Source organism: Monodelphis domestica, chromosome 4 (genome assembly GCF_027887165.1).
Source record: "Monodelphis domestica isolate mMonDom1 chromosome 4, mMonDom1.pri, whole genome shotgun sequence".
Lineage (NCBI taxonomy): Eukaryota > Metazoa > Chordata > Mammalia > Didelphimorphia > Didelphidae > Monodelphis > Monodelphis domestica.
Window position 1 is genome coordinate 246,353,485 of NC_077230.1, and position 12,143 is coordinate 246,365,627.

The 12,143-nt window shown below is 39.7% G+C and overlaps 1 protein-coding gene across 3 annotated transcripts in view; it reads left to right on the top strand.

Annotated features, from left to right (window-relative positions):
* EXPH5 (exophilin 5) overlaps positions 1-12,143 on the top strand; it is a 119,820-nt gene that overhangs the window by 72,260 nt on the left and 35,417 nt on the right. For 2 of the 3 annotated variants that reach the window (XM_007494875.3, XM_007494874.3), the window contains exon 3: positions 262-418. In XM_007494875.3, coding sequence (XP_007494937.2) covers positions 262-418 — 157 coding nt within the window. Of the gene's footprint in view, positions 1-261; positions 1,810-12,143 lie in introns of those variants that run through there. The other variant, XM_016433873.2, reaches the window with a different exon arrangement.

Below are 12,143 nucleotides of genomic sequence, written 5' to 3' on the forward strand. Positions count from 1 at the left end.
ATGTCCCACATCAGACCGTGAGCTCCTTGAGAGTAGGGACCACATTTTGCATTTCTTTCTATTCTTATCCCTTAGTACTGTGCCTGGCACATAGTAAACTATTGATGGATTAATTAAAACCCTGAGGGGTTGCCATCTGCATGGGTGGAAGGTGAATGCCCATACCTATAAAACTGGGGACCACTAAAGTTCAGCATTTATCCTTGACTATATTTTAAAGAACCACTGACCACTTGCAATATTGTTTATGTTTGCTTCTAGATGCCATGCATTTACCCACATCAAGATCCTCGAATCTTCCAAATCGAAATAATCCCTCATCCGCTCGCCGCCCAGGCTTCCGGTCTTCTCTGGCTTCACTCTTCTCTTTCAGAAAATCAGGAAAGGAGATTCTAAAGCCTCAGACACCATCACAAGGGTGAGGGAACCACGGATCCCATGGACTTTCCATCCGCCATCCTAATATCTATGAATATTTCAAGTATCCTATTTCATTCAAAATATTAGCTCTAATAAGAATGGGGGTTGGTAATGCTACAATCCCCCAAAAATTTATTAAGAACTCACTATATACTATGCTAGGCACTGAGAATTCAAAGACAAGTATTCCCTATCCTCAAATAGCTTATACTATATGGGGATGTAGGGTGGGAAGGCTATCACATACACAGAGTTAAATAATTCCTAGATAATTTGAAAAGGAGAAAACACAGAGAGTCTCAGAAAATAGCGAGCTGATCCTTGTAGAGACACTTCATTGGTTTAAGTGACTTATTGATTATAGGGAGCTGGGGAATCTAAGAGGAGGCACAGGTGTAGACAAGAGTATGCTCTAGGCCTGTCCCTGGGGTATCACAGGCAACTGACCTGGGCTTGTTGCCCCATCAGGTAAGATGCTTATCCGAAATGACGTTCCCACCTCTGTTCTTTCGGACCAACTTTAGGGTACCCAATGCAGAAATCAGAGAAGTCATTATACAGTCTCTTCTCTCAAAGAATTCAATTGGTTCCTCAGCAAAACAGAGCCATTTGGTAATCTTAGAATGGAATGAGGAAGTCCTTGGGAGTTAAAGCGAAGCCTTTGAAAGGCTGAGTGGAAGTAAATAGGAAACCTGAGACAGAATCTGGAGAGCAAAACTGAATCCCACAGACTGAGCCAAGCAGTCTGTGAGACTGAACCTTGCTGCTCCTGCAAGTAGTCTGTGCAGAAGCAGTGAGAGGGCTCGTCCGGAGGCTCCCCAGAGCCCTTGGAAGGCAGGGAGGATGGGGAGTCGGGTTCTGAGCAGCAAACTGACAGTTCTAGACTAGAAACAGAAGTCAGCCCATCCTGACTCACAGTCCTGTCAAATTGTTGTGTTGGTTTTTTTAAACCAGAAGCAAGTCTATGGTTACTTTCAATTGAGCTGACTGCTAAATATTTTAGTCACGTCTCTTCCTGGTTAAAAAAAAAAAAAAAGCTTCCCACCCTTTTAAGGTGTTGGCTTGGTGTTTGATTTTGTTCCATATGAAGACAAACCATTAGGAACAATCTTTGCCTGCTGGAAAGAGGTGGAGAGAAAGGGAGTCTGGTTACAAGGCTCAGGAGCATAGGTGGCAAAACCTTCTTTTCCCTCCATTTAGTCCCTCTTCCATGTCTGGAAGGAAACCTTGCAGCTCCCAGCTGCCACTTGAGGGCTATTTTGTTCTCTGAAGAGATTTTGCACATTTAGGATGGAAAAAAATGTAGGGGTTTTTTTGGTTTGTTTTTGTTTTTGGATATCCTTACCAGGCTAACTGATTGACAACCCATGCCGGAATCATTTTTAGTAGGTAAGAGTCTTTTTTTCTAACCAAATGTTGGAAGGGTTTATAATTATTTTCATGTTCAGGAGCTTGAGGCTGGATCAGAGGTGCTTGCTGGTAAATGTTTCTTTTAGGGCGAAAGAGGGTGTCTTTATATGTGATATAGGTTAGGTTTTTTGCATGTGGCTAAATTTTAGGTGATTTTTATTAGTTTTTATTATAGAAAATAGCTTAATCCAAGATGAGAAAAACTGAGGTCAAGTTTGAGGGAAACCTGTAGCTCATCACATTGATCTCTACAAGCATTTTCAGATTGTTTCAGAAAATATGAATCAGAGAAGTTTAAAAATCTCTTGTGATTGTCTCAGCAGCAGCAGACCATATGCTATGGACAGGAGTGGATTAAAAGGCTTTCAAACCTTCTAGTCTGCTTGAATTTCATATAATGCTGAATATGAATTATATATAATTATTATATAGTCTCTATCATTTTAATATATTATATATTTTTATAAAATAATAATTATATCTAAATCCATATAATTCATAGTCATGGCTATCTTTCATAAGTTGTGTGAACATTTAGTTCTGTGTAACTGCTCTCAATAAAAAAAAATAATATGCATGCAGACTGGTGATTTCATCAGTGTAGGTAGCTTTGTATGGATAAAAAAATCACTAATTGTTAAATTGAGAAAACCTGTTCAAGTTGAGTCATTTAATTACATATTTTTAAAATTTCAGTCATTTTTTAAAAGTCTTCCTTTAAATGTATTTTATTTTTCAAAAAATAAGTGAAAATATTTCCTTGGTCCAGCTCTTAGCCTAATAGCTTGCACATAGTAGGCACCTGATGAATGTTTGTTGAACTGACTCATCATTAACAAATGTTTGTTCATTTTATTAATGCACTGGACTCAACACACTAAAGGAAGCCATGCTTCCAGTTCCTTAGAACTCACGTGCTAAAATACAGATGAATAATCCATGACCACTCCCACTTACTCACCTTACTTTTTTTTTTTTACTATATGAATGTGGCTTAAATGAATATAAATCTTGAAAGTATTCCCTTTCTCCAGTTATTTTATATTATACTGGATAATATGAACCATACATTACTGGCCCTGTGGGTCATTCAAAGATTGAACCAAACCTGCCTTTTGTAAGTCATTCTGATCATTATTGTCAACCTACAAACTGCAAAATGTAGTTGCAGAGCTCTTTGCTGACTTCCAGCACATCATTAAGACTTGACAAAGCACTCAGAAAAACAGTCATCCTGAACAAGGCAGCGATCAGGTTTATACTTGTTGAAGTAGAGAAAAATATGCTTCATTATTACTTGCTAGGCTTCTGAGAAACAAATGAACAAAGTATTACTGAAGCTTTTCTTGGTAAAAGTCTTGCATGAGAAAATGCAGATTTCCCACGGCCAAAAAAACCATTCTATCCACCTCAGACTAGATTAGCAGAAAAATGTCTTTTATTCTTTCCTTCCTTCTACAACTCTTAACTTGAGGGGTTGGTTAAAAGTATCACCTTTCCAGAGACTGTTGACTTCATTTCATCCAGGAGATCATCTGATCACATTTTCAGGGCTTCAGAAGCTGTCTCCAGTGTGTAAAGTACGGTTTTGATGCCCTGATATTTGTGGATCAACACTGAGGGTAGTTAGGCAATATACTTGTTTGCTGAAGGGTCAAAGTTTCTTTTCTTTGTTTCACAAACTCCTCCTAAAATTATCTCATCATTTATTTTTAATCCAAAACTTAATCTACTAAACCATACCCATATCTTAGTTTTTGAGTCTAGAGAAATGAAAATATATTGTTTGCATTTCAGTTAACCAGCTTGGTACCAAATTTTCTCAGTCCAGGTAAATTAGATAGATGTTAAATTTTGTGCAACTTACATGAAGGTTGTTTTAATTGGATCACAGGTTTAGAATGAGAATGGAAATCAGAAGTTATATAGTCTAACCTCTGCATTTTAAAGATGAGGAAACTAAGGCCTGGGAATTGCAAAAGCATAGATTTAGAGCTGGAAAGGACTTAAGAGGTCATTTAACCCAATTCTCTTATTTTTCTAGATGAGGAAACTTGAGGCCCAAACTCAAAAATAGTGTAAGTGGCAAATGTGGGATTGGTACCCAAGGCCTCTTATTCTAAATCTGGAGCTGTTTCTACCACATCAAAGCTATTGATAAGGGACTTATATAGAGTCACACACAGTGAAATACTGAATCAAGGACCCCTGTGCTTGATTTATTGCATTGTGCTGCCTTCCTCTGTTTGATGATAATGATAATGATATAATGTTTCAAGGTTTGAAAAGTGTTTTATATACCTTTGAAGTTCAGAAAAGCTACATACTTTCCTTAATCTTCTTTATGCTACTTTTCTTGGAATCTGGGGGAGGGGGGAGGGAGGCAAACATCATTTAAAAGGAGAAAAAAGCTAGAAACTATTCATATCTCCAATTTTTATTTGGAAAGAGAAAAGATAACATCCTCCTGAAATCTCCTTTTGCTTCCCTCTGGGTGCTCTGACTCCCCTCCCAATTCTGTACTTCTCTCCTTGGGACACATTAGAAGCCCCTGCACAGAGGTGGGCAATACAAAGAATCTGGCACACTCAGAGAAGATCAATAAACTGCATTTTCCTTGGAGCCACTCCTTGTCCCAGATCCAATGTCCACTTTTATATAGGGCATAGCAGCGGTTTGGGAAGAAAGAGATTTAAGGAACAGGACATGGGAAAAGTGCTAGAGCTGTAATCAGGAAATGTGAATTCAGATTCCTGCTGTGATGGTGGTGACCACGTGGGCAGGTCATTGAAGCTCTCCATACCTAGTTTTTTCATCTGTTAAATGAGGAGAACATTTTCACACTTACCTCTGAAATGTATAAGTGGAAATTTTCTATCTTTGAACTACGTTCCCCAGAATTCCTCTTGTATTTCCCAGAATTCCTTTCCCTTCTCCTCCAAGTTTCCTGTTTTTGTATCTCCTCCCTCTTGCTCTCTTTTTCCTGGTTGCAAGGCTGGGAAGTAGGTTTTCCTTACTGAGTTTTTTTTCCCTTACTTCAAGTTTATTATTAATAAATCTCATAAATATAATACTTGGATTATTGGATATTAATTTTAAAATCTACAGGATATATGCTAAATAATCTCGACTGAATGCTCACCACAGCAAGGCAAACCTTTTATACCTCCCTAATTGATTTTCTGTCCCACTTATAACAGGTTAAACAAAAACTTTTCATCCCTCCTCAGTCTTTTTATCCCTTCCCCACAGGTGAAGACTTCACCTAATACTTCACTGAAAAAATTTGAGGCTTTTCAGCAAGAGCCCTTTCATCTTCTCTCCTCCTCATATCACTCAGACATCCTATGCCCCACTATTCTTTCACCCTTACCTCACATAAAAGTGTCTCTTCTTGGGGCAGCTAGGTGGCTCACAGGATAGAGTGTCTGATCTGGAGATGAGAGGTCTTGGGTTCAAATGTGTTTTCATTTATTTCCTAACTATGTGACCCTGAGTAAGTCACAATCCCCATTGCCTAGCCCTTATCATTCTTCTGCCTTGAAATTGAGATGTAGTATAAATTCTAAGACAGGAGGTAAAGGGTTTTTGTTTTTTTTAATGACTTTCCTTGTCAAGACTTTGGTCTATTGCCTTCCCATATTCTCAAGCAGATTGCTCCTCCTCTCATTGCACCTCTCATTAATCTTTGATCTCACCCTCTAGACTGGCTCCTTTCCTGCTGCCTACAAACATAGCCAAGTCTCTCCACCCCATCCTTAAAAAACTCTCACTTGATCTGGCACTTCTCTCCTTCCTTCTCAGCTAAAATCCTTAAGAAACCCATTTGCAATTAATGCCCCCACTTCCTCTTCCCCTCATTTGCTTCTAAAACTCCTGCAATCTGTCTTTCAATCTCATTATTTAACTGAATCCGCTCTCTCCAAAATTAGCAATCTTTTAATTCCCCAATTTTATGTCCTCTCAGCCCTTATTCTTCTTGGCCTCTCTTGGCTCTGTTGAGTGCCCTCTTCCCCCCACAGTTCTTGTTTCTAGGTTTTCATGACATCCTTCCTCTGGCTCTTTTCCCTGTCTTCTCAGCCTCCTTTGCTGGATCCTCATCCAGGTAATTCCTCTAACTAATGGTAGGTATTCCAAGCTCTCTTGTGGGCCCTAGGCTCTTCCCCATTTATAATATATAAAAAAAATGTTTTTTTGGTGAATCTTATCAGCCCTACAGATCATTTCTACAAAGATGATTCCTAGATCTAAATATTCCCTCCTGTAGTCACCCCATATGTCTAATCTATTGTCCAGTCTTGCCATTTTCACCATCAAAATATCTTCCATATAGGATCCCTTCTATCCACCCCCATAGCTGCTGTCTTGGTGCAGACTCATCAGTCCAACCTGAATCATTGTAATAGCCTCAGAGCTGGCCTTCCTCCTCTCTCCAAACGATCCCCAGCAAGGCTGCCAACATGATCTTCCCCAAGCATCAGGCCTGACCATGTCTCTCTGTCTCTCTCTCACAAACTCTCTCTCTCTCTCTCTCTCTCTCTCTCTCTCTCTCTCTCTCTCTCTCTCTCTCTCTCTCTCTCTCTCACTCACTCACACACACACACACACACACACCCTGGCATTCAATAAACTCTAATGGTTCCCTCCCTCCTCTAGGACAAAATAGGAAACTGGCATTTAAAGCCTTTTACAACCAGTTTTTTTCCTACCTTTCTGGTCTCTTGATACTTTACTACCCACACATGTACCCTATGATCCAGCTATACTGGCTCACTTGGCTCCTCTCACAGGATACTCTGCACTTTTTTTTTTTATTTGAATTTGAATAACAAATTTCCTCCTAAGTTTTCCAAAATCATATGACCCATTTTATCTCCCCCACCTCTCTTCCCTCTCCACTCCCCTTGCTTTTTACCAGCCATTCCCCATGCCTAGAATTCTCTCCCTCTTCTTCTCTATCTCCTGGCTTTTTAGACTTCTTACAAAATTTGGCTTAAATCCCACCTCTACAGGTCTTTCCTATTTTCCCTATCACACATACACACAACTTGTGCCTTCCCTCTGAGATTTTCTCCCATTTTATACTATATTATAGATCTTATGTTTAATTTTTGGCATGTTATCTCCCCCATTAGAAGGAATTCCTTGAGGGTAAGGACCATGTTTTCTTTATATCCACAGTAGTTAGCACAGTGCTTGGCACATAGTAAATAATAAATGCTTGTTGATTGACTATTGAATTATTAGGAGGAAAGTAAACTGCAAATCACCACATAAATGGCAGTTATTATAGGGTATCTCAGCACTTAGCACAGTGCTTGGTAAATTAAATGCTTAGTAAATTCCTTTTCATTCATACATTCATAATATAAAGGCTCCATGGTATAGTAGGTCAGACAGAAAATCTCTTACTATTCTCCAGGCGAATGGATGGAAGGCAGCCTGCCTGCTGTTTGGTCCTCGTCGTCATTTCCATAGCATTGTTAAGTGCAAGCTTCTCTGCTTTCTACCTTTCCATCCATAGCTCGTGACCCTCTCCTTAGCAAAGTGGACTGGATGCAGTTCTCTGGAGGCATTTCATTCTTTCCTGTCTTTCTGTGGCTTATTCAGCTCAAGAGAGCACTGGGCCTGGAGCCAGGAAGACTCACATTTAAATCTTGCCTCAGATATTTACTGAAGGGTTGCTTAGCCTCTGTTTGCCTCAGTTTCCTCAACTGTAAAAAGTGGAAATTATAATAGCATCAGGGTTGTTGCAAGAATCAAATAAGAAAATATTTGTAAAGCGCTTAGCAGAGTTCTTGGCACTTAACAAATGCATGTTTCCTTCCTTCTATCTGAAATACCCCACCACTCCACTTTCTGAACATCAAAATGCCATCCATTCTTTCTAGCTCCGCTCAGTTGCCATTTTCTCCATGAAGGATTCCTTGCTCCCCTCAACCAGACATGATATTACCTCTGAACTCTTAGATTACTTTGGTTGCATCTTCTCCTGGTGCTTATCACAGGAACAGTTCTTGCTCTAGAGTTTTTCTCTTATGTGTCTCCTCTTGCTTTTGCAAGGACTATGCCTGCGGCTGGCAGGGTGGGGTAGCTTTATAGGTGGTACTATTTGCAGTGCCTCTCTGCCATGGTAACAGCTAGCTAGGTTTTCTTAGGCTTGCTAATTGGCTTAAAGAAGCTTACCAATGTAAGTTTAGGACTTCGAAGAACTCAGTCATTCCTTCTAGATCTCTTGTCCAGACTACCAAGGTCCAATGCAAGCAGAAAGTTACAGTTAAGTCAAGAACTTAAAGGGTTTGGTCTGAATCAGTCTGAGTCAGAAAGCAGAGAGACATATGGTTCAAGAGAACAAACAAAAGCCATCTCCAAAGCTGAGAAGTCAGAAACCTGGGAAGAGATATGGAGCTGGAAGTAGTATCAGGGCACAGTGAAGCAAGCAACTTGCTCCAGTGGGGTATTCTGAGGCAGTGTTAGTATTCTGGGGGATAGATAATAAAAATAGATAATAGATAATAAAAATGTCTCTAACAAGTAGAGCTGCCCAGTAATGGAATAGTCTGCCTCATGAAATAGCAAGTTCCCTCTCATGGTTTTCAGAAAGAAATGGTAAAACGTTTATTGAAAATGTCATAGAAAAGATTCGTGCTTTTGGTAGGAATTGGACCTGATAACCTCAAAGGTCTTTTCCTTCTTGAAGACCCAATGAATGGTATTAACTTTTAGAATATGAGTAGAATTATTACCATGAATGAGAGTCATGAAGTCTAGTTGGTAAAAGTTGCAGCACTATTTCTGGAAGGTGTTCAAGTGCCTTCAAGCACACATTGAGAAGGATTAGGTAAAAGAACAATCTTCCAGAGACTGTTGACTTCATCACAACCCATTATTATAGGATCATTAGTTTTGTAGCCTAGGAATGTACATGAGCTTAATGTTGAAAGAAGAAGAGTGGTCAGTACACATGGTGCCAGTGGAGTGATGGGCTATATAGAGGTGCTCCATGTTGTCATGGTCTGTGCAAATGGTGCCTTAGTAGCTTCTTTGGAGACAATCTCATGGATGCTTACCATGAAACTTACTTTATCTCGAGAGGGACTGAAGTCATCAAATTGTAGATTTAGATGTAGGAGGAACCTTAAAAGTCATTGAGCCCAACTCTCTCATTTCATTTTAAGGAAACTGAGTCCCAAGGAGATGAAAGTACTTTCTCAAGGTCACAGCGGTAATAAGAGGCCGGGCTGAGCTTCGAACCTGGGTCCTCTGGCTATACATCCAGTGCTTTTCCCATTGTACCATACTACCTCCATAAATCATTCAGAGATTGAAATCTTTTCTGGGAGAGTATTTCAATCTCCTTCCGTTCAGACTTACACTTGGATCTAACTTCCTGTACAGATCTCATACTTAACAAACTAAAGTGGAATAGTCTCTGTCCCCTCCAAAACCTACCCCTCCTCCAAATTTCCTCATTATTTTTAAGTGCTCCATCATCTTTTTGATCACCCAGATTTGAAACCTCAGTGTCATCCTCAATTCTTCATTCTCATTCATTTTACATATCTAATCAGTTGCCATATCTAGCTTCTATAATCATAGCATTTTAATCCATCCTTATCTCCTCACTCACAAAGTCACTAACCTAGCTCAGGCCTTCATTAACTCTCAACTGAACTTTTGCAACAGCCTCACAATTAGCTTTCTTGCCTCAACTCTATCCCAATTCCAATCCATCCTCCATACAACTTCCAAAATGTTTCTAATGGGTATATCCAGCCATGTCATTCAGTAAACTCCAGTGGCTCCCTCTATGTTGGGGATCAAATCTAGATTCCTCTTTTTGGCATTTAAAGCCCTTAAAACCTAGCTACCCAGCTATGCAATGATCCAGAACAATTCTGAGAGACCTATGAGAAAGAACACCATCCACATTCAGAGGAAGAATTGTGGGAATAGAAACACAGAAGAAAAACAACTCATTGATCACATGGGTTGATGGGGATATGATTGGGGATATAGACTCTAAATGATCACACTAGTGTAAATATCAATAATATGGAAATCATTCTTGATCAATGACATGTAAAATCCAGTGGAATTGTACATCAACTATGGGAGGGAAAGGAAATTTTGAGAATCTTGAAACCATGGAAAAATATTCTTAATTAATTAATTAAATTAAAATTTCTAAAACTTAAAAAAAAAAAAAACCAAGCTACCATCCTACCTTTCCAGCCTAATGACACATTTCTCATCCCTGTTCACATACACCATGGTCCAACCAAACTGATCTTCCTACCATTCCTCTCAAAGGACACTCCATCCCCTTCTTGTGTCTAGACTATATACACCACTGCCTCTGCCTCTTGCAGTTCCTCATTCCCTTTAAAGCTTAACTCAGATGCCCTTTTTCTACATGAAGCCTTTCCAGATTCCCTAAAAATTGTTATATGTCTATTTTGGATTTACTTTTCTATGAACATGTTTTCTTCCCCAGCTAGATACTTAAGGGCAGGTCTTTGCCCTTCTAACCCCCAGTGCAATGGCTGCCACATGGGGCAGCTAGGTGTCTTAGAAAGCCAGGTCTGGAGTCAGGAAGACCCCGAGTTCAAATCCAAACTTAGTTAGTTTATAGATGTATGTGCAAGATAGTTAATACACTGATTGATTGATAATACACTGATTGCTGATTGATTTTTTAGGACTCTCTAGATGTATGTATTTTTCACCATCCCATGAGTGCCAGGATCCTCTCACTTTTGACAAAGTCATGCCTGAGTGACTGGGGAAGGACTAGAAATTTGTTATCAAGTTTGCTGCTTTTGCTAAATTTGTGACCCTGCATTTATCGTGAGTTAAGTCTTCAAGGAACTTTATGCCTATACTTCAGGCAGTAAACACACTAGCTTAAAGCTCAAGACTTTCCCAGGGACCCACATAACCAAGGACGTCACAAGTAGAGAAATGGAGGTTGGGACTAGTTCTCTTGCATTCATTCCTGTTGGCACAGTCATCTCTTCAGCCACCATTAAAAGGCTAGGTCAGAATCACAACCCAGAGGCCTGGACTTCTCTCTGCTGTTAAAATGTTGCCTACAGGCACCCTTAGTATAAAAGAGACAGATATCCTCATTAGAGCTATTAGCAGCTACTAATGTCTTCTGGAAAACTGTCCTGCCTCCCAGACTGGCATTAATATTGTATTTGAGCCAGTTTTTATTTGTTTTTTCAAACTGGCTCTTCCTATCTTGCAGTGGCCATTCATAGCCAGACCCTGCTGTTCATCAGCAAGGGAGCTCTGATCTGCCCTGTTTCCAGTTTGGACCCATTTCCCCTTCCCTCCTCTGGGGCTTACCATACTGATGCTGGACTTAGCTGAGATTCCAAATTGATGTAACCTGTTGTAACTTGGAATTCCTGAGCTCAAGACCAGCCTCTGCCTCCCTAAGAGCATGGATTAAAGGCATACACTACCTCGCTGGCCTGTTGGGCCAGTTCTTGAGAATATACAAGAATAACATTAAGTGATAGTATAGAATAGATAGAGAACCAGCCTACGAATCAAGATAAGCTGGGTTCAAATCTCAGACCAGTTGTGTGACCTTAGAGAAATCATTAAACCTCTGAGTATTCCAAAAATGGGGCCCTGGGGCCACATATTGACTTAGAAAAAATGTATATTCTCATTATCTATGTTCTATCACATTTTCATTTATTTTTTTAAATACCAATTACATTTTAATCTAGTTCAAACTGCACTTTGTGTCGAACACTTCTGATCCAGACAACTCTCTAAGATTATGTCATAGAGCAAGTGCAGATCTGCTTCAGAAACAGGAGTTTCCTCACTAAGGCATTCAGCTTAACAGAAAAATCTCAGGTTTGGCCCAAAATTTCTTTTAAAAATTATTATGTGAATAAACAAAGGCATACTTCATAAATCACTGCGATACCACATAGAGTACATTAGTCGGTTCGGATAGCATCACTCATAAAGGTTATTTTTCTTTCCTCTCTACATGAACCATTGTGTAGTCCCTGGAGGGTCATCTTAGTGTAAATCACAGCACACTCTCTTCTCCCCCAGAGCTGGTCTAGTTCAGAACCCTGTGGGCAAGCATGCAGCCTATAATACTCGCAATCCCAGTTGGAGCCAGATTATGATGTAATTGGGAAATAATTATTTTTAAAAATTTTATTCAATTGATTAAGAAAAATGTTCCATAGTTACATGATTCATGTTCTTTCCTTCCCCTCCTCCCGCCCCCTCCCATAGCCAATGCACAATTCCATTGGGTTTTACATATATCACTG